The 23223-nt window shown below is 47.1% G+C and overlaps 1 protein-coding gene across 1 annotated transcript in view; it reads right to left on the bottom strand.

Annotated features, from left to right (window-relative positions):
• The window catches only part of PDE4B (phosphodiesterase 4B), a 288611-nt gene that overhangs the window by 250997 nt on the left and 14391 nt on the right, over positions 1-23223 (bottom strand). The window contains exons 2-3 of the mRNA XM_068140841.1: positions 2751-2862; positions 1435-1670 (exon numbers count right to left, since the gene is read on the bottom strand). Of these exons, the coding sequence (XP_067996942.1) occupies positions 1435-1670; positions 2751-2795 (281 nt within the window). The 5' untranslated portion in view covers positions 2796-2862. The remainder of the gene's footprint in view (positions 1-1434; positions 1671-2750; positions 2863-23223) is intronic.

Here is a 23223-nt window from a genome sequence, read left to right as displayed (position 1 = left end):
AAGTGGCAGAATCACCTCTCTCCATCTACTGGCTTCTTTTGATGCAGCCCAGGATGCTACTGGCCTTCTGGACTGCAAATGCATACTGCTGGAAGCTATCTGCTCACTTGAGAAGACGAGCAGCAGAAAGCATAGTATGAGTGGCACACCATCAGAGCAAAACACGTTCAGTGACACAACAGGTAGAGATTGCATCTGCTGTAATGAAGAGCGGAGCAGCAATGCCCTCTTGTGTTACAAGGGAAACTAAGGAGAAATCCATTGTAACTCCTCCCCATTTTCCCACATCCTTTATGTGCATTCAAAGAGCAGAACCAATTCATTTTTAGAAGCACACCACCAGAACAGGCTCCTGAGCACCTTGCAGGAATACAAATTGCTGCAAAGGGGAACACTCCTAAAATACTCATCACAGTAAAGCAACCCTTTTATTGTCAAAACTCACAATCCATCCCAAATTAGCTAACTCATTCTGCTCCATTTATCCACAGCAATTAAATGCAAATATTGAACAAAAGCCCCTGCTGCTTTCTCTTTGATTTCTGTGTCTCATCTATTCAAGTGCAGAGTTTAAAAATCCTATTTTCAAGAGAAAAACTGCTTTTAAATTGCTCTGACACATTAATTTAGGATGTCCTCTCATATTGTTCTAATGCAAACTGAAATGCCAGCTCTGAAAAGTGCTGAGCTTCAGAGAAGCTAAAAGAAGATTCAGACTTGGAAACAACAATGTGAACACGTTTCATACCCAGCAAATGAAACAGAGTGGAGCATTTGAAAACCAGAATCCAAAGCATATTTGAAATCTGAAGGGGACAGTACAAGTTTCAAGGTGGCATTGGAATGACATTTCATGTGCAAGCTGGACATCTAACCTCATTTCACCAGTGAAATCTACCTTTGTGATTCCAACACTAGAGTACGCAGGGCTTTATCATCTTCTCCTCTCTCTGGAGGAATTTCCTTGATTTGGCACCTAACATTCAGTTTCTGTTTTGGAGCTCACCTCTTCACAAACCCCTTTTAGCCAGCTCCCTGATAGTTCTTTGGGACTTTTCCTGAGCTTAACATCAAACACTTTTCCAAGCCTTTCTTCAAACACTTGGACAAGAACTAGCCAGAAAGATAAAGCCTTTTACTTCCATCCTCTCTAGAATAGTCAACCACCATGCTGAATTATTCTGTCAGTACAAAGCTAGCAACACAAACCCTATGGCCAAGATCAGAAGGTACAACAGAGAATTTCCATGAAGATGCATGAAAAGGTGGACAGAAGAAGTCTTAATAGCAGTAGAATTTCAGAAGGTGGCAATTCCTGTGTAAACGATGTCCATGACACAGCAGCTGATTGACATCAACAACAACACTCATCCAAAACCACAAAACAACAAAAAGCCAACCATGTGGGATTCATAACAAAGAGAAACAACTTACCAGTCGTGGTAAGTGGTGATGGCAATACTTGGAGGTGTCAACAGAGGCAGAGTTGTTGGTCTGCAGATAACATCCCTGTCTGGTGTCTTGGCTTTTTCTGTTTGTCTTTGGGACAGCGGTGGTAACTGCAGATTACCAGAACAACACCTTCTTCCCCTCCAGAGGTCTATGCCCAGGGCATGGCTGGAGGTACTGTAGGACTTACTCAGCCCACACTCCAGATAATCCAGAGAATTCTGCAAAGACAGAAAAAGCCACTGAAGTGCTGCATGTGTTTTCTTCCATAAGGATAAAACACATTCAATTGTTGTTCTACAGCCATAGCTACTCACAAAAAAGGGAGGTGTGTGCTGAAATCTTGGCAGAATCTGCCTGAGATGCCTTGGTATTTTATTAAGTTATAAATGAATCCCAGAATAAATGAATCCCAGAATGGGGCACTCACAGCAGCTTGCACAGGATCACAATGCCCAGCTGGGCTTGGAAGCTCTCCACAGGAGACTCCACAACCTCTCTGGGCAGCCTGTTCCAGGGCTCCAGCTCTCTCACACCAAAGAAGTTTCTCCTCCTGTTCAGATGGAACCTCCTGGGTTCCTGTTCATGCCCACTGCCCCTTGTCATGTCACTGGGCACCACTGACAAGAGATTGGCCCCATCTTCTTGTCCCCCACCCTTTATATCTTGAGAATTTCCCTGCTACCTCTCAGTATTACACTGACCAAGCTCTGCACCACTCATCTAAACTTCTCATGTTTGGGGGGGTGTGTGTTGGTTTGGTTGGTTTTAAGTGCACAGGGTGTAATTATCTACATTTTATATGAGTAGCAAAAAACTCTAAGGAAATCAGTGAGTAACCAAACCAAAACCAGTTGATACTTACAAAATAAGGCAAGAGTAGCTTTGTTATTTTTTTACATAAAGTACTAGAGAAAATCACAGAAGGGGTTGGGTTGGAAAGGACCTTAAAGATCATCTAGTTTCAACCCCTGTGCCACAGGCAGGGAAACTCCTACTAAACCAGGTTGCCCCAACCTGGCATCCAACCTGGCTTTGAATGCTTCCAGGCTTAAGTACTCCACAACTTCCCTGGGCAAAATGTTCCAGTGCCCCACCATACTCCTGGGGGACAATTTCTTTCTAATGTCTGATCTAAATCCATCTTCTTCCAGTTTGGAGCCATCCCCCCTCATCCTGTCACTACATGCTTTGACAGAAGTCCCTCTCCAGCAATCCTGTATCTCCCTTCAAATCCTGCAAGGTTGAAAACGTGCCTAAAAAGAAATAAATATATAAAGGTGCCTTTAGAAGAAACTCACCTCATCTGCAGTTACTGTCATGACACTTCTGCTTTTCTTCATCATCAAGATTCCAATGCACCTCGTTATAAAAAACTCTTGTTGGTAAATCCAACTTCTTCAGAGAGGCAACCTGAAAGAAAAAGACAAAGCAAACTATTTTTTACTAATCAACTGGTTTTAATAATAAACTGCAGAGCTAACTGGTATCACCACAGCTGACTGGTAACTTACTGCCCATTTCATCCACACTTGGCTAGGTATGGTGGGCAAGTGTCACTCTCCTTTAGCAAAAGGACAATCCAGTATTTAGTAAAATCATGTTAAAAGTAACCAGCATTCACAATCAAGCCCTGAAACATGGGATCAAAGCCAATGGGTTCTACTTGCAGAAGATTTTCCTTCAAACAAGCCCTTTTTCAGAGGTCCAGCACAGAAGGTCTCCAAGAACAGCTTGAGTTGGCTCTCAGAGGAGAAAGGAATTAGGTTTGTATATGACAGAATTAATCCTGACTCCCACACATTTATTGTTACTTCCTCAGGCACACACCACTTCAGCCACTAAATTACAGCCTTCTGTAGAGGGGGACACGGCAGCCACTTGGAACTACACCAAAGCGTTTGAGAACAAATCCCTTTGGATCATTCCCAGCCCTCCTATGCTTTCTTGCTGTGGATTCAGTGCTCACAAGAAGCTACATTCTTGATTATAGAGACAGAACACTAAGGGTTGTGGGGTTTGTCTTTCCCCAAAGAGCAGGTAGAGCTGGAGTGCCACTTTCTTATGGTGCTCAAGGATAGAGTGTAGTAGTGGCCCTGGCAGAATCATAGAATCGTGAATGGTCTGGGTTGGAAGACACCTCCAATCATCCAGTCCAACCCCTTCTGCACTCAGCAGGGGCATCCTCAACTAGATCAAGTTACCCAGAGCCCTGCTGAACCTCACCTTGAGTATCTCTAGGGATGGGGCCCCAAACACCTCCCTGGGCAACTTGTTCCAGTGTTCCACCACCCTCATGGTACAGAACTTGCTCCTAACATCCAACATAAATCTACTCTTCTCTAGTTTGAAACCATTGCCCCTCATCCTGTCACTGCAGGCCTTTGTAAACTGTCCCTATGAAGCCTTCTTCTAGGCCCACTTCAGGTACTGGCAGGCTACTATTAGATCTCACTAGAGTCTTCTTTTCTCCAGGCTGAACAATCCCAGCTCCCGCAGCCTCCTCACAGCAGATCATTTTCCCCCTGATCATTTTCACAGCCCTCCTCTGGACCCACTCCATCAGGTCCATGTCCTTCCTTTATCGAGGGCTCCACACCTGGACACAGTACTCCAGGTGAGGTCTCACCAGAGCAGAGTAAAGTGGCAGAATCACTAATAGTTGGACTTGATGATCTTGAAGGTCTTTCCTAGCCATAGTGATTTTACCCCATTTGGAAGGATCAGTTTTGAGACAGAAGAGTACTGAAAGGGCAGTGCTCATGAACTTCAGTGCTGATGCCAGCACAAAAAGCTGTACAATAGCTTCAGCCTTGGTGATGTTAGACACTACATAATGTTCACTCCGAGACATCAGGGGTTTGGAACTGTGCTCAGATCACCTGCCCCTGCAGGGCCAACTCAGGAGAGCAACAAGCAATTCAGACAGCCTGCAAAAAAGGCTGGGGGATCCTGGCAAACTACCCAGCCAAAGGGCATCTCATTCTCTTCCCTGCCACTGCCAACATCTGGGGTCCCTGACAGAAGGCAGTCTGCACTACTCACTTGGATTGTGAGGCTCAAAGCCTCACAATCTTGGATGGCAACTGCTGCACATACAAACCTGTTCTCTGGTTCCTACCACAAAGAATTCAGGATTCTACATACTCAAGCATGGCATCTGAGTCTGGTCTGCAGCCACCACACAACTGTGCCATTATAGAATCACTTTGGTTTGGAAAAGACCTCAAGATCATTGAGTCCAACCATTAACCCAGCACTGCCAGGTCACCACTAAACCATGGCCCTCAGCACCACATCTAAACAGCTCTGAAACCCTTCCAGGCATAGGGACTCCATCACTGCCCCAGGCAGCCTAGGCCAGGCCTTGACAACCCTCAAGGGGAAGAAATTGTTCCTCATGTCCAACCTAAACCTCCCCTGGGGTGACTCGAGGCTGTTTTCCTTTTTTTTTGTCACTTGTTCCCTGGGAGAAAAGGCTAACCTCCATCTTACTCCAACCTCCTTTCAGGGAAGTATAGAGAGACAGAAAGTCTCTCCTCAACCTCTTTTTCTCCAGACTGAACAACCCCAGTTCACTCAGCTGCCCCTCACCAAACCTGTTCTCCAGACCCTTCACCATCTTCGTTGTCTTTCTCTGGACCTGTTCCAGCCACTCTGAGGGTTCAGATTCAGCTTCATATCATCATACCAGGGTTAAATTCTATTTAGCTTGCACCTCTACCTGTCTAAATCAAAAAAAGCTTAAAGAAAAATCCCCCACACTAACTCTCAAGCATAGCAACTGAATCCACAGTGATGTCTCTGAACACAGAGGCCTAAGAACATGGCAGTCTCGGGGGGTCAGCTGCTCATCTGCTCTTCCATGCATAAGATCTCCTGATCACTGGGGGCGGAGGGGAGGGGGGAAGGAAAGAAAGGGAACAAAACAAACTCAAAGGAAAGACAAACATCTCCAGCCTGCAGTTCTGGCTGTGGCAGAGGCACCTGCAGTTGTTTTCCCTTCCTTGGGGTTCATACATCCAACACAGACACATCCCTTCATTGCCAGCCAAAGCCTTCACAGCACTCACATCCATGCCAGACATAACTCACTGCCATTCCACCACAAGTGCTGAAGGCTTCATCCTGTATGAAGCAGCACAGGAGGAAAGCACCTAAAAAGCTTCTCTCCAGGAAAGATGAAAGGGAGATGATCTCCCTCTCTTCAGTTCCCTGAAAGGAGCTTCTTTTGAAGTGGGAGTCACAGAATGTTAGAAGCAGGAAGGGACCTCTAGAGATCACTGAGTTCAACCCCACTGCCAAAGCAGGATCACCTAGGGCAGGCTGCACAGGTAGGCTTTGAAAGTCTCCAGAGGAGACTCCACAACCTCTCTAAGCAGCTAGTTCCACTGCTCTGTCAATCTCTTTCCCCAAATAAAAAGGGATAGGAAAGAAGCAAATGGCCTCAAGTGACACTGTGGGAGGTTTAGGTTGGATGTGAGGAAAACTTTCTTCCCCAAGAGGGTTGTTCAGGCCAGGCCCAGGCTGCCTAGGGAGTGCCCATCCCTGGAAGGGTTTCAAAGCCATGGAGATGTGATACTGAAGGGAATGGTTTAATGGTGACCTGGCAGTGCTGGGTTAATGGTTGGACCTGATGATCTTTCTCTTCCAACCAAAACAATTCAGTGATTCTCTGATTACAGCCGTGGCAGTGCTATTAAAAACCTGACATGTGGCTGCAGAGTTGTGTGGCAATATCCCTTCTCTCTGCAATCCTTATCTAGCTTTTGAGCCACATTACAATGAATGATCAGGCTCGACACAAGAGAAGTTATTACCCTACAGCAAGCAGAAAAGTAAAACTGCAGAGTCAGAAAAAAACCCTCTGGATTAACAGTTTTATCAGTCTTCAACATGAGGGAGAAACTAAAAAGCTGTTATAAAAAGAATCCCAAATTGCCAGCAGACAGCAAATTAGATGATCCTGGCTCAGATATCAGGCAGGTAGGGATGAACATGACAGGGAAATGTAAGCACAGACTGGGAATAATACGGCATGGCCGAAATAAACACATACTCCTGGAACAGAGGCGTAGAGTTGCCTGGCTGGGAAAAGACCTAACAGATGTACAGTAAATAAATACACACATAAATAAGTGTCCAGGAAAACACCTTTGAAGAAAAAGAAAAAAGGGAAAAAAAAGGCATGAGAGGCTTAAAGTGTCTCCTAAATGCTGCTGGAGCATTAGTCTGGAGAAAAGGAGGCTGAGGGAGACCTCATTGCTCTGCAACTCCCTGAAAGTAGATAGGAGTGAGCTCAGGCTTGGTCTTTCCCCCCTAGTATGAGGTGAGAGAGCAAGAGGAAGTGGTCTCAAGTTGCATCAGGGAAGGTTCAGGTTGGATGTTAGGAACTTCTTGACTGGAAGAGTGGTCAGGTGCTGGAACAGGCTGACCAGAGCTGTGGTGGAGGTTTTCAAGAAACGTTTGGAAATGGCACTTTGGGCCATGGTTTAATGACCATGATGGTGCTAGATTAACAGTTGAATCTGATGATCTTGCAAGTCTTTTCCAACCAAAACAACTCTGTGATTCTGTAAACATTAAGACCGGAACCTACACTAGGAGACAAGACATGAAGAGATGGACCACCAACGAGCAGAACATGTCTCTGGAAGCACGAGTCCTCTTCCACAATAATTTCCTTTCCTTTATAAGCATTTCTCCATTTTTCCAAGTCCATTTAACCAGAACATGAATAATTATCAAAAGCTCACATATTTTGTTCACTGTGCACTGCATTGCTGCAGAGCCTACCAGGAAAATCTAAGACTTCCGTTAGTCATGACTAAACCACTGTTAAACTCTGACTCATCCTCTTCCTCTGTCTTTACATAAAAGAGCTGACACCTGAGAACATCTAGGGGGTGGGGAACCACCAAAAACACCCCAAAAAGGCTCAGTGGAGAATGTTCCCCATGCACATTTTCTCAGTCACACAATGTTCCAATGCAGACAAAGAGTTTCTTTCCACTACCCAAATTCTCCATCAAGAAATCATCTCCCAATGGAGTGGTTAAGCGTGGGCACCAAGGAATGCCTGGAAGCAACAAGGCTTTGAGTTTGATATTTGACTATGAAGAAGAGAACTCTTCCAGCACTGCAGTGAGGTCCAACACAGTTTGCTGGAAAATGAGGTAGGGTATGAAATTTTTCATCATGCCAAGCTGACCCAGTTCTTCCACCTGAAGATTTTTGTGTTCAGTGAACATGTTTTTCAAAAATGACAGTAAATGTTCCAGCAATCTCAGAGTGGCAAAGCCCTATGGAGATGGAATTGATGCTGAGGGGCCTGGAGAAGCACTGTGAGGAGGAAAGGCTGAGAGACCTGGGGCTCTTGAGCCTGCAGAAGAGCAGCCTGAGAGGGGATCTACTCACTGCTCAGCAAGAGATAAAGGGCCTGTAGGGAGCAAGAGGATGGGGCCAGACTCTACTCAGTGGTGACCAGGGACAGGACAAGGGATAAGGAGGACAAAGTGGAATCCAGGAGATTCCATCTGAACAGGAGGAGAAACTTTGTTAATGTGAGGGTGCTGGAGCCCTGGAGCAGGCTGCCCAGAGAGGCTGTGGAGTCTCCTTCTCTGAAGAGATTCCAAACCCAGCTGGCCATTCTGGTCCTGGGCAAGCTTCTGTGGGTGTCCCTGCTTTAGCAAGGAAGTTCGGACTGGATGATCTCCAGAGCTGCCTTCTAATTGCCCCCATGTTGGGATTCAGTATGAATTAAGCAGGTTCCAAAGTGGTGACTGACAGCAGTGAGGACAAAACTACACGCCCGCGTGTGACAACGCCTGCTTGTCCTACACAAGGGTTTTAAATAGCTGCTTAACTCACCCAGTGTGAAATCCACTATTTAAAGCATTTCCTAAAATGCATCTCAACCTGCAGGTTCTGGTGTGACTTGGAAAACAAGACAGACATCTCAGCCCAGCACTGTTTTCCCAGACAGTTTGGCTTCTGCATGGGCAGCTTTAAAGCCACAGGGGAAACGTGACAAGCAGATCAATCCTCACACCCCCAACGGAGATGCTGCCCTCCCCGGGGATGCACAGACAAGGCAGGGCCAGGAGGATTAAATTTTGCTGCTGCTGTGGTCCTAGTTCTTTGGATTAACAAAAGGTTTTGGCAAGCAGAGCTGTTTATCTTTCTATAGTCTAAATTCATTGCCTCCCACTTTGCAAGACAGCAACACAGAAAGAGCTAGAGAGAAACAAAACAAAGCAAAACTCAGTGAGACTCAGAACATCAGAGAATCCCACATTGCCCAGTCACCAGAGAATCCCACAGCCACAGGACCAGAAAGATCAAGTCCAACCATTGACCCAGCACTGCCAGGTCACCACCAAACCATGGCTCTCAGCAACAAATCTCCATAGCTTTGAAACCCCTCCAGGGACAGGGACTCCACCACTGCCCTGAGCAGTCTGGGACAGACCATGACAACATTCAAGGAGAAGAAATTGTTCCTCATGTCCAACCTAAACATACCCTGGGGCAACTTGAGGCTGTTTCCTCTTGTTCCTTGGGAGAAGAGATCAACCCCCATCTGCCTCCAACCTCCTTTCAGGGAGTTGTAGAGAGCCAGAAGGTCTCCCCTCAGCCTCCTTTTCTCCAGGCTAAACAATCCCAGTTCCCTCAGCTGCTCCTCACCAGACCTATTCTCCAGACCCTCTACCAGCTTTGTGGCCCTTCTCTGGGCATGCTCCAGCACCTCAATGTCCTTCTTGGCATGAGGGGCCCTAAACTGAACCCAGGATTTGAGGTGTGACCTCACCAGTGCCAGATACAGGAGGACCCTGTCCTTGTCCTGCTGTCCACATTATTGCTGATCCAAGCCAGGATGCTGGTGGCCCTCTTAACCACCTGAGCACACTGCTGGCTCATCTTCAGTCACTGTGGACCAACACCCCTAGGTCCTTTTCTGATGTGCAGTTTCCAGCCACTCTCCTCCAAGCCTGGAGCATTCATGGGGCTGTTGTGACCCAAGTGCAGGATTTGACGCTTGGCCTTGTTGAACCTCATCCCATCAATCCAGCCTGTCCAGCTCTCTCTGCAGAGCCTTCCTAGCCTCCAGCAGATGAACACTTGCACTTTACTTGGTATCACCTGCAAACCTACTGAGGGTGCCTCAATGCCCTTTTCTACATCAGTGATAAAGACATTAAAGAAAAGATCCCCAACTCTGAGCCCCAAGCCACACAATACAGCTGTTCTGCAGTACCACACCTCCCCAACTGCCAGCAGCATTGCCAGGGCCATGACACACATTACTGGGACAATATTTACTCTAGCAACAAAATGCTGATCCTCACAGGTTCAGCAGAACCTGAAGATGATCAGTGTTAAAAATAAAAACCTGAATGTTCAACTTAGAGAGAGGCTGTGGCGAGAACAGGGTTGGGAGGAAGGGGATTTACCTGATCACACAGGGAGTTACAGCATGTGTGAGCTGGGATTCAAACAGCTCTACTCTCCTAAAGTTCATCAAAACTTCACAGGGAGAAGTACATCCTCAGACAAGGTGACAGTCACTAAAGAAAAAAAGAGGGGAAAAAAGTTGCTAATCTCATGTCTGCCTCTACCAGGCAGAACACATGGGCTCTGACTTCAGGCTGGGAAAGTGAACATAAGTTCCTCTACGAAAAAGAAACCCCATGTGGATTTAACATTGCTGAAAGGCAAGTTGGGGGATAAATAGCAACTGGAACCTGAAATGTGATGGGCTTGTGTTTTACCTGAAACAAACCCAGCAAGATCAAGGTAGGAGAGCAGCACTTTACCCTCAGATTGCAAAGAAGGTCACAACCTGCCCAAAGAAAAGGTCACAGACAACTGGTTGTCCAGCATGACAGCAGCAATACAGGCTACTGGAGCCATCCACCTACAGCAGGAACAAGCATGCAAGATGTTCACAAGCTGTGCATACAACACATAAAACTTCAAATACATGCCTGTCAAAACTTGCTGCAGAAATCAGCCCTGAAAAATCAGCTTCAGGATTTTTGCCATTTCATTGGTGCATGACACACATATCAGGAAGCACTGCAGTACTGAGACACTGCAGCAGGTTACCCAGGGAAATTATGGGAGCACCTGGAGGTGTTCAAGGCCAGGCTGGATGGGGACTTGAGCAACCTGGTCTAGTGGTGAGTGTCCCTGCCCATGGTGGGGGCTGGAACTAGATTATTTTTAACATCCCTTCCAACCCAAACCATTCCATGATTCTATGACTGTGCCTTTTTCCCCTCCCACTGATTTAGGTACCAAGTTATTTTATTCCATTGGTGAGACTTAAATTTTTAGGTCTGTGACTCCATTAGTACTCAGACACAACCTCTCAGCAATATACACAGAAGGGTTCCCCAAATGGTCCTTTCCAGCTCTTCTTAGAGTAAAAATGGGGTTTTCAATGATTCAGTGAATAGAATCATATCATAGAATTATAGAGTGGTTTGGGTTTCAAGGGAACCTTAAAGATCATCTAGTTCCAAACCCTCCTGCCATGGGCAGGGACACCTTCCACTGTGTCTGCACAGCTTATGGCAGCTCCAAGAAACTCCCTCCCCCTTCTCAGAAAACTCAATCTATTAGAATTTTCATAAATTGATAAGATTTCATTACACAACACAAAATAAACACTGCCAGGGGTATCTATTAATAAGGATGGTGAGACATGAAACAGGTTGCCCAGGGGAGTTGTGGATGCCCCCTCCTTGGAAGTGTTCAAGGCCAGGTTGGATGAGACCTTGAGCAACCTGGTCTAGTAGAAGGTGTGCCTGCCCAAGACAGGGAGGTTGGAACTCTCTCCTCCCAGGCAACCAGCACCAGAACAAGAGGACACAGTCTGAGGCTGCACCAGGGGAGGTTCAGGTTGGAGGTTAGGAGGAAGTTCTACACAGAGAGAATGACTGCCCATTGGAATGGGCTGCCTGAGGAGGTGGTGGAGTCACCATCACTGGAGGTGTTCAGGAGGAGACTTGATAGGGTGCTTGGTTGCATGGGTTAGTTGATTAGGTGGTGTTGGATGATAGGTTGGACATGATGATCTTGAAGGTCTCCTCCAACCTGGTTTATTCTATTCTATTCTAACTAAGGTCTTTAAGGTCCTTCCCAATCCAAACCATTCCATGATGCTATGATTAACCTGTAACAAAGAGATTCAGAAAAGAAGGATTTACCCCAAGAGGTCCAGTTGGATTTCTTATCACTGCAGTTCTCACAAACTGCTGTGGAAGCATTAACACCTACCAGCATCACCCAACTAGAGAAGTCATTACTCCAGTCTGTCCTCTTCCAAAGCTGCTGGAAACTTTCTCCTAACTGCCAGCCTGTGAATTACCACAAACCAAGCCTATTTATAAGTTCCTTTGTGACCTTCATTAAGTGACCCTGTCTTGGCAAGGGGGTTGGACTCAATGATCTCCAGAGGTCCCTTCCAACCCCTACCATTCTGTGATTGCATTTTTGGTGGGTTTAAGCTATCAGGTACCTGTGTGATGTGATGTGATAAACTTGCAAATGTATCTACAATATAAATTAAACCAATTATTTAATTATAAAAAGGGAATGCTACACACAGGATACTCCTTGTACATCACTGAGACAGTTTGGTCATAGCTGTGCAGGGCCAAAAAACTCCTTTCTAAAAGCCCTCTCCCTTCCCTCGTTACCACTGGGTAAATTATCTTTATTAAAGCTGTGTCTTAACTTCCATTAAGAGGTTTCTTACTGAGATATCACCAAGGTTAAGAGGATTGCAGTCTCATCTTTTCTCTGGCAACCTAATAATTAAAGCTGAGAATAATCAGATCTGTCAACTCCAGAAATGCCAGTAACTCTTTGATTCCCAGTAGAGGTTGTGGTTGTCGTTGCTCTTCACTTGCTCCACTTATCAACAAAAAGTTTCTCCTCCTGGTCAGATGAAACCTCCTGGGTGCCCAATGCCCCTTGTCCCATCTCTGGGCACCACTAAGAAGAGTCTGACGCCATCCTCTTGCTCCAATCTTTAGCTTTTGCTGAGCATTAATATCATCCCCTATTAGTCTGTTCTTCTGCAGGCTCAACAGCCCCAGGTCTCTCAGTCTTTCTTCTTCACAGAGATGCTCCAGACCCCTCAACATCTCTGTGCCTCCACTGGACTCTCCAGTAGTTCCCTGTCTCTCTTCAACTAGGAAGCCCACAACTCTATCTAGGACTCCAGACATGGCCTCACCAGGGCAGAGCAGACTGGGAGAAGAACCTCCCTCAACCTGCTGGCCACACTCTTCTTCATGCCCCCCAGGAGACCATTTGCCTTCTTAGCCACAAGAGCACATTGCTGGCTTATGGGGAACTTGTTCACCAGCCCTTCCAGATCCACCTCCACAGAGCTGCTTCCCAGCAGGTGCCCTCTCACCTGTACTGCTGCAGGGGGTTATTTCTGCCCAGGTGCAGGACCCTACACTTGCCCTGACTGAAATTCACAAGGTTCCCCTTCACCTAACTCTCCAGCCTGTTCAAGTCTCCCTGAATGGCAGCACAGCCTGAGGGTGCGTCAGCCACTCCTCCCATTCTTGTATCATCAGGAAACTTGCTGAGAGTACACTCCATCCCCTCATCCAGACTGTTGAAAATCCAGTATTAATTTGAATCTATCATCACATTGTTTAATGCCATCAGGTCTGACGTGCTCTGCAGAAGCCCCATGAAACAGCAGCAGTGTTTTTGCCATTACTCATGTAGAAAACAGAACCATCCTTTTTGCAGGAAACGTTCAGGCCGATGTCAATAGGCTTGGTGTCCTGGTTTGGGCTGGAGCAGAACCAGTTCTGCCCAGAGCTGTGGCTGTTGAGCTCAGCCTCTGCTCAGGGCTGGCACTGTGTGAGGCTCAGGGTGGATTTCTGCAGCCAGGGGCTGCTGCTAGCAGTGAGAACCTGATGGAGACAAGCACTGCCTGGGCTGGGCTGCACAAAGCCTCTGCCCTGGACTCGCTCCTGCCCACACCAAGGGCACTGCCACAGTTCATGCCCTATGCTGAGGGGCAGGAAGGCAAAGGTGGCACCTGTGGGGAGGAACAGCCAGAAGAGGGGCTCCTCAACTGCCCAACAAGGGATTGCAGCCTATGGATGGCATCTATAGCTGAAAGGGCACCAGGGTCAAGCTGCTTCTTCCCTGGCCAATGTCCCAGGAGGACTCTGTTTATATTACCTTTGATCCCAATCCCTGGGTTCCTGAATCCAGCTCCCGAACTCAGTTCCCATCTGCTGCTGAGTTGAGGCTGGGACTTGCCCAGTGCCTGCCCCCAGCATCAGTGGTGCTCATGGTGCCATCATTTTCATCAGGGGTTGGGTTCCATATTGATTGGTGTCTCTGGGTCTCTATTCCATGGCATTGCTCTTCTTTCCATCCTGGCTGGGTTAGCTCCTTTCATACCCCATCAGTCTCTCTGCCTTCTTCCCTTTGATGAGCAGAGGGGTTCAGACTGTGCCCCTGGCACTCATCTAGTGGTGAGACCATCCCCAGCCTTTGACTCCTGGGCAGCAGAAAGAATTGTAGCAATACTGTTCTATCTCATTTAATGATTTTTAAACCTTTTATTTCTAACCCAATTTGTCTGCTCTTGCAGTCAAATGCAATTAATGCAAAGCTCAGCTCTGACAGCAACAAGGGATAGGGTTCAATAGTGCTACCCACCAGCACACACAGGATTTTCAAGGTAATTACTTAGGAAAATGAAGGGTACTATTAAAAGATGCAATTTATACCTTCCTTGTTCCCTCTGCAAATGACTAGCAGAGCCTCCCACTCCTTGGAGCAGAGCTGAACAGGGAGAGTGCACTGAAGAATTATTGATTAAGCTTTCCCAAAAACCCAAACCCACAACAAAATCCAGACCATGTCAGTTTAGAGGCACAAGAAACTCCAGGGTGACACAAAAGGCACAGAACTCAGGCTTCTCCCCTTTAGGTGGGCAGGTGGGGGGCAATTAAAAAAAAAAAAAATAATCAGACCTGGTGCTCCCCCAGGGTTTTTACTGGGGAAGGAGCATCAAGAACTAAGCCTTAGTGGTCTCCATCAATAACAGGAGCAGTGCAGATCAGGCAGGATTAGCATGAGCTGGATGAACAGCACAAGGTAAGTCAGCAGCTGGGTCCCTGACAGCTACTTGACTCACACCACTCATTTCTTACCTTCCTAAACTCCAAATATTCACAGAATGCATCAGGTTGCAAGGGACACTCAAAGGTCATCTTGTCCAAGCTTCCTGCAGTCAGCAGGGATAGCTCCAGCTACATCAAGTTGCTCAAAGCCCCACTAAGTTTGACCTTGAATGTCTCCAGGGATGGGGCCTCAACTACATCTCTGGGCAACCTGTTCCAGGGTTTCACCACCCTCATTGTGAAGAGCTTCATCCTGATGTCTAACCTAAATCTCTCCTGCTCCAGTTTCAAACCACTGCCCCTCATCCTGTCACCACAGGCCCTTCTGAACAGTCCCTCCCCAGCTTTCCTGCAGATCCCCTTCAGATACCAAAATGCTGCTCTAAAGTCTCCCTGAAGCCTTCTCTTCTCCAGGCTGAAAAACCCCAACTCCCTCAGCCTGCCCCCATAGCAGAGGTGCTCCAGCCCTCTGATCATCTTTGTGGCCTCATCTAGACCCCCTCCAGCAGGTCATGTCCTGTACCTGTGTCCACCAGAACTCTTGAACAGAGGAATATTCCCAACCTTGCCATTTTCCCCTTTGAAAAAAAACCAAAACAAAACAACAAACCAAAAACCCCACCAAAACCCACTCAAGAATAGCATGGAAAGATGAAAAGGAAAAATCAGAACAGCAAGAGGTGCCTAGAGAAATTAAATAAAGCCAGCTGAGACCAGAAAAGGAAGAGAAACATAGAAGTGAGAAGAAGCCTTAACTGTACGCAAGCTGCACAGCAAGAGGCTGAAAGAGAAAGTTCAAAGCATCTACAAGAAATGCCAAAGCACTGTGAAGAGCTGGCCCCTCAAACCCTGCCTGTTATGCAAGGGATGGGCTTAGCTACTCCATTTTGTCACTGCTACATCTGTATCCCAGGACAGAGGCTCACCCCACACACTGGAGCTGGTGCTGTGGGGAATGATCTGAGGGCTGGAAGCCATCTGCTGTAAGGCCAGGCTGAGAGGGTTGGGGTTGTTCAGCCTGGAGTAGAGGGGACAGTTTCTGATGGCCTTTCAGGACTTAAAGGGGCCAGTCAGAAAGCTCAAGAAATATTCTGAGCAGGGCCTGTTGTGACAGGACATGGGGTGATGGTTTGAACTAAAAGAGGGAGACTCAGACTGAAGAGAAGGAAGAAATGTTTGATACTGAGGGTGGTGAGAGCCTGGCTTTGGTTGTCCAGACAGGCGGTAGATGTCCCATCCCTGGAACCATTGCAGGTCTGGTTGTTCAGGGCTCTGAGCAACCTGCTCTAGCTGCAGATGTCCTTCCTGACTGCAAGGCATTGGACTAGATGGACCTTAAAAGGTCCCTTCCAACCCAAACCAGTCTATGACCCCATGATCTCTGACCTGCTCACCTGCTCCTCCCATGACCCTTCCCGCTGTTCTATCTAATTAGCACATGGCTTGTTAAAGGGGAGATAAGGGGCTGAACAACCACGATGAGATTGCCAGCAGCATCTTCAGACCTGAGAAGGCACTAGGCCAACACCTGGGACAGAGCTCTCCATGCTGCATGGTGGTTTCCTATACCAGGCAGTCAAGCTCAGGCAGGTCCTGCTCAAACAGCCCAGCCTCAAAATCCCACAAAGCACCACCTTACAAAACAATTTAATTGCTTAAGGTGAAGCTTATTCCATGGCCAATCTAAGTAGATGCTTCTGTGGTAGGAAAAGGGAGATCAGGTAAAAAGGTCTTCTGACCATAGCCACACATGAAATATAAACTAAAAGGAGAAACACTGCTCCATGCCAAGGCAAAGAGCTAATGCCATCTTTCCCCTGCTCCCCACCCCATGTCCTCCCTTCACCGGGAAGAAGGATTCTGCAGCTGATAAATTCAATTTCCATAAACTCTCCATCCTGGAGCACTCATAAAATACAAGCCTGTATGGAGCCCAGTAGGGCAAGGAGCAAGGGGGAACCCTGCAAGGAAATGAGCCAAGGGGAGCCCTGCAGAGACCTCCCCTTGCTGCTAAATGAGTACAAAATGAGGTAACTTCCAGGGTAACACACACAATGAATAGTTTCTCACAACACTGCCTGTCTGCAGTACCAATTTTGTTAGTGAAATACAGGGAATTTGGGGGTTTGGATCATAGATTGTGTGCAGCAGTAGCAGCTGTTATGACTCTTGTTTAGCACAGGAATAATCATTCTGTGCTACCCTGCATGGTCTCCAAACTGGCATAGAACTACTGGAACATGAACGTTATCTCCTAAGAAAAACCAGCCAGACATCACCAGTGAAGCTGTGTCACCTCACCATCTCCCACCTGAGCTCTGGATACCATCCCCACAATACTTTTCAACCACAGACCTCCAAATGTTTGAATAAAAAAATAAAAAAGCCACTGGCTCATAAATCAAAGCAGAGCCAGGAATCAGAGAAGCAGCTACACTTGCATGGTACAGGAGCACTCAGCAAGATGCATGTGCATGGATTAGGAAACAGAAGCTATTTTCAGCCCATGCTCTTTGTGAAGGGATCTTCTCAATGCTAATCAATATCCAGACACTCAGGGGCCTGGAGCATCTCTGAGGAGAAAAGGCTGAGAGGCCTGGGGCTGTTGAGCCTGCAGAAGAGCAGCCTGAGAGGGGATCTGATCAATGCTTAGCAAGAGCTAAAGGACCTGTGTGGGGCAAGAGGAGGGAGACAGACTCTTGTCAGTGGTGCCCAGTGACAGGATAAGTGGCAATAGGCACAAAAAGGAATCCAGAAGATTCCAACTGAACAGGAGAAACCTCTTCAGTGTGAGGGTGCTGGAGCCCTGAAGCAGGCTGCCCAGAAAAGTTGCGAGTCTCTTTCTCTGGACGGATTCCAAACCCAGCTGGGCACTGTGATCCTGAGCAAGCTGCTGTGAGTGCCCCTGCTTTTGCAGGGGAGTTAGACTGGATGATCTCCAGAGCTCCCTTCCTACCCCCAACACCCTGGCATTCTGGGATTCTTTGCCTAAGTCCCCTATTTACTAAAAAACAGTATTACAAAAAGAAGAAGGGAAAAAAAAAAAAAACAACCCAACCACTACCAAAAAAAACCCCACCCCTGAAGTGTTCACTTAGAGCAAAGTAAATTCTTTAGATGAAGGATTCGCTGTCTGTCAGGAAAAGCCATCCCCATCCCAAAATCCATGCCTGAACTTGTCTGTTGTAACACTCACGCTGGAGGACAAATGGTTCATGAACCAGCTCCACTTTTCAGCAAGTCCCCTTTTTCATACAGAAACAGAGTAATTAAAATTCCATTTCCCATCTCCCCAAGAAAGGCAGAGCTCAGCATTCAGACTGTTAAGGAGCAGAAGACTGTATTAGCTTACCACCATCAGCTACAAGCCTGACGTACCCCAGTTTTTCATCCATATTCACCATGTCCTGCATGAGATTCCTCTTTGTCCATCAAGCAAGACTAAAGGAAAAGCCTTTGGTGTTCTCCAAACACAGAGAATTTTTCTGTCAACCCTGAGCTGAGACCACTGGCATTAAAATAGTTCACTTTATATATTTTAAGAGGAATCTACAGCTATGATTTTGCATCTGGAACAAACTAATTTGTGACAAGAGGATCAGAAAAAGCCCGATTTCGAAGAACGTTTCAGCTTTCTTGTTCCAGCATTTTTCCTTCAACCAAAGCAGATGTTACTGCTGCTTTCTACTCCTGCTATTTTAGTTTCTGCAGTATCTGGTATCTTGCTTGTTGGGAAAATATTTGCATTATTTGAGACTCCAGGCTGAAATTATCAGCAATTTCCATTCAAAAATAAAACCCCCAAACCCAACCAACCATGAAAGACAACTTTAGATCACTCTGCAGTTTTCTAAGGAATCAAGTGCTATTATTTGAGGTGAAAATAGGTTCTCTCTAACCTTAAGACAATGAAAAACTGGAGGAAAATTCTGGGTTGTCTTTTTTCCCCCTGGTTATTTAAAACCTTTAATTACGTGGGGTGAGACTTCCAACACCCCCTGTCTGCCTCATGCTGAATACTTCAGAGATTCATAGAATGGTTTGGGTTGGAAGGGACCTTAAAGATCACCTAGTCCCAACACCCCTGTCATGGGCAGGGACACCTTCCACTAGACCAGATTGCTCAAGGCCCCACTTCACAAAGCCCCCACTTCATAAAGTTTGGATCAAATTCCATCACTTCAAAGGGTGCAATTAATGAGGAGCACACTGCACAGCATCCTCCACTTGCAGCAAGCCCATCCCAGGGACAAGCTCTGTGCCACTGTTCTTTTGTGTGCCACCACAAAAATCTTGGCTCTTCACTCCCAGTTATTCAAACCTGGAATTACTGCAAATTACTGCAAACCTGGAAATTCCCAAACTGCTGTTCAATGTCTTTGTCAATAATCTAAGACAGTGAGATCACAGAATCATCATAGAATGGCTCATGTTGGAAGGGACCTCAGAGATCATCTACCCCAACCTCCCTTCCTTTCAACTAGATTTAGTTTCCCAAGGCCTCATTCAACCTGGCTTTCAACACCTCCAGGAAGGAGGCATCCACAACCTCCCTGGGTAACCCATTCCAGTCTCACCACCCTCATACTGAAGAGTTTCTTCCTAAGGTCCATTCTAAACCTACTCTCTCTCAGCTTAAAACTTCCCCTTTGTCCTGTCACTAGACACCCTTATGAAAAGTCTCTCTCCAGCTCTCCTGTAGGATCCCTTCAGGTACTGGAAGGCAGCTATAAGGTTCCCCTGGGGTATTCTCTTCTCCAGGCTGAATAACCCCAGCCTCTTCAGGCTATCCTCATAGCAGAGGTTTTCCAGCCCTCTAGGACTCCTCAGAAAGTTTGCAGATGACATCAAGCTGATTGGTGCAGTTGACATGCCTGAAGCACATGATCTATCTAAAGCAACCTGGACAAGCTTGAGGAGCAGACCTATGTGAACCTCATGAAGTTCAACAAGTACAAGGTCCTGCACCTGGATGAGGCCAGTCCCCAATATCAATCCAGGCTGGGGGAGGAAGGACTGGAGAGCAGCCCTGAGAAGGACTTGGGGTGCTGGTGGGTGAAAAGCTGGACATGAGCTGGCACTGTGCACTGCCAGCCCAGAGCCAGCCCTGTCCTGGGCTGATCCCTGGCAGCAGGGGCTCAGCTGAGGGGCTCTCAGCAGGGGCTGAGAGCAGAGGCTCTCCTGAGACACCACCTGCACTGCTGGGGCCAGTTCTGGAGTCCTCAGCACAGCAGAGACATGGACCTGTTGGAGTGGGGCCAGAGGAGGCCACAGCAATGATCTAGAGATGATGTTACTCTGCAGACCACACGAACCCAGATTCCTTACTACCCATCCTTTTTGGAAGCAGGCAGGATGGACAGAATAAACTTGTCCTTCCTGCTGACAAAGAAGCTCAGGATCTGGTGAGAGCCTTACCCATGCAACATGCCTCCTGCAGAGACTCCTGGGGCATGGACACAGGAGAGACCAGGAAAGGAGATGCTGCCAGTTCTCCATATGTGGGCTTTCAGATCCCTTCCCCCAAGAGCTGAGTCACTCAGATCATACATTTTAAACCTGAGCTTCCCAGTTACTATAACAACTTAATGGATTTCTTCTTGCTGTTATTAGTTATATTTAATCTGTTCACACAGGATCTGGGAGGAGAAACTACGGGACAGTTTGTCTTCTTTCAAAAGGCTTTTACATCCCTAACTCACTCCAACACTCAGGTGCTCACTCTCATGAAATCTTCCACTGAGAAGGAAATGCTCATATTCTTTCCTTTGAGAACTCAGAATAGAAGGAAATGCTTGGGATTGTTTGATTGTGAAATCAAACAAGATGCCCAAAATGAAACTGCAAAAGATGTCTCCTCAGCTGTTTCTCTACAGTAAACATGGTGCACAGAACAGCTTATAACCTGGCTGAAAGCAGTACTGAGACCTCATCCCAGAAGAAAAAGACTGAGCACTTTGCAAGCTACTGAGAGCATGAGCAAAGAAGCAATCAGAATCTCATTTACTAGGTCTATGTTTCACAGCCTCAGGGTATGAACAGCAGACTTCTGCTGCTGGAAACGGCAACAAAATGCAGGGAAATGCAAGAAACTCCAGGCAAGACCCAAAGTCCAGCAGTGTTGCATTGAGCAGGGTTAGACCACTTTGTTTTCACTTCTCTCAGCATCAGAGACAGAGATCAGAACTGCCACCTCTACCCAACAGCACAGACACAGAGGAGAAAAGAGATTTTGCTCGCCTTGGCAGCATCACAGGACAGGAAGGACAAACAAGTGTCACAGAACCACAGAATGTTAGGGGTTGGAAGTGACCTCCAAAGATATCAAGTTCAACTCCACTGCCAAAACAGCATCACCTTGGGCAGGCCACACAGTAATCCATCCAGGTGAGTTTTGAAAGTCTCTAGAGAAGGAGACTCCACAACCTCTCTGGGCAATCTGCTCCAGGGCTCCAGCATCCTCACTGCAAAAAAAGTTTCTCCTCATTTTGAGGTGGAACCTCTTCTATCCCATCTTGTACCTGTTGTTCCTCATTCTGTCACTGGGCACCACCAAAAAGAGCCTGGCACCTTCATCTTGACTCCCAGCCCTCCGGTATTTATAGATGTTGATAAGATCCCCTCTCAGCCTTCTCCCAGGTCTCTCCATCTTTCTTCATAGTAGAGATGTTCCAGTCTGCCAACCATCCTCATAGCTCTCTGTTGGACTCCCTCCAGCAGATGCATCTCTCTCTTGAACTGTCCTCAGCCTGGCTGCTTGAGGTGGGCAGGGAGTCACAGAATCATAGAACTGGTAAGGTTGGAAGAAGCCTTTGAGATCATTGAGTCCAAGCGCTCACCTAGAGTTCACAATCCCACCACAACTGCTAAGCCACTGCCACTAAAACACATTCCTCAGCACTTGCTGCTCCACTCATGAGGAAATTAAAAAGTGCTGACCTCCTGTCATCTCAGGTCTGCACAGCTTTTAACTAGCATAGAATGGCTGCAAACACCAAATCTCTTCCAGTTTCTAAGGATGGTGGGACCCTGGCATGCCACAAGATGGCTGCCACCCATTTGAGGGGTGACGGGCTGGAAGAAAATGCAAAACCAGTCAGTCAAGATGCTTGCAGCATGTCACAGAATCATGGACTGGTCGGGGTTGGAAGAGACCTCCAGACATCACCCAGACTAACCCCCTTGCTAAAGCAGGGGCACCCACAGCAGCTTGCCCAGGATCACAACGTCCAGCTGGGTTTGGAAGCTCTCCAGAGAAGGAGATTCCACAACCTCTCTGGACAGCATGATCCAGGCTCCAGGACCCTCACAGCAAAGGACCCTCCTGTTCACATGGGGCCTCCTGGGTTCCAGTCTGTGCCCAATGTCCCTTCTCCTGTTGCTGAGCACCACTGAAAATAGTTTGACCCCATCCTCTTTCCCTGACCTCTGCATATTGCTGAGCATTGAGAAGATCTCCACATTGCTCTATGTCCATCCAGGGACAGACAATAGCTGCTGGCTATTTTCCTGCCTCCAGAGCCTGAAGCAAGGGGAACCATTCTGCTGCATCCCTCCTGGAGGTAAAGCCTCCCAGCTGAGTTAATGTGGCCTGAGAGGCAGCTTCTGTCCTTACAAATGACTGCAAGTCTCTGCTAGAGACATTTTGGCCGATATCCAGAGAGTTAATAAACGAAAACTACAATAAAGGAACATTACAATGCCCCTTGAAACATTTATTTTTGGAAATGTGTCTACTGCTTATTACAGAAAAAAATCCTACTTCAAAGGGCCAAATCATAAGCATGTGGACAATGAGGGGCAACGGAGAAACTGAACTTCCCACAGCCTGAAGGAGTCAAGCACCTCACTCCAAGAAGGACACTGAGGTGCTGGAGCAGCTCCAGAGAAGAGTAATAAAGCTGGTGAAGGGTCTGGAGAACAGGGCTGGTGAGGAGCAGCTGAGGGAACTGGGGCTGTTTAGCCTGGAGAAAAGAAGGCTGAGAGGAGACCTCATTGCTCTCTACAATTCCCTGAAAGGAGGCTGAAGCCAGGTGGGGGTCAATCTCTTCTCCCAAGGAACAAGTGATAGGATGAGAGGAAACAGTCACAAGTTATGGCAGGGGAGGTTTAGGTTGGACATGAGGAACAATGTATTCCCCAAAAGGGTTGTCCAGGCCTGGAACAGGTTGCCCAGGGCAGTGGTTGGAGTCCCCATTCCTGGAGGTGTGGTGTTGAGGGACACATTTTAGTTGTGAACTGCCATTGCTGGACTCAATGATCATAAAGGTCTATTCTACCCTAAATGATTCCTTGATTCCATTACTCAGGAATGCAGCACTGCTGCTACTTTCTCCATGCAGATGCATCCATGTTAACTGTGGAGCAAAGAGCTGCACTTGCCTGCAGAACCAGAGCCACACATCCCTCAGGATAATTTTAACCCCACCAACATATGGAGAAGACTCCTTCCACCCTCTTCTGCAGAAAAAGGGAAGATGATCTGAGCCTACAGACTCCAGCAGGGAATAAAATTTTTTTCCAGGTGTTTTAACTCAAAAAATCATCATGGAAAACTGTAATAACAGTTGCTTATATTTACAGCATAAAAACATGCTCT

Source organism: Melanerpes formicivorus, unplaced genomic scaffold, assembly GCF_026170545.1.
Source record: "Melanerpes formicivorus ecotype bairdi unplaced genomic scaffold, bMelFor1.0.p_v2 SCAF_7, whole genome shotgun sequence".
NCBI lineage: Eukaryota > Metazoa > Chordata > Aves > Piciformes > Picidae > Melanerpes > Melanerpes formicivorus.
The sequence above is the reverse complement of the archived record's forward strand: the minus strand, read 5'-3'. Positions and strand labels throughout refer to the sequence as shown.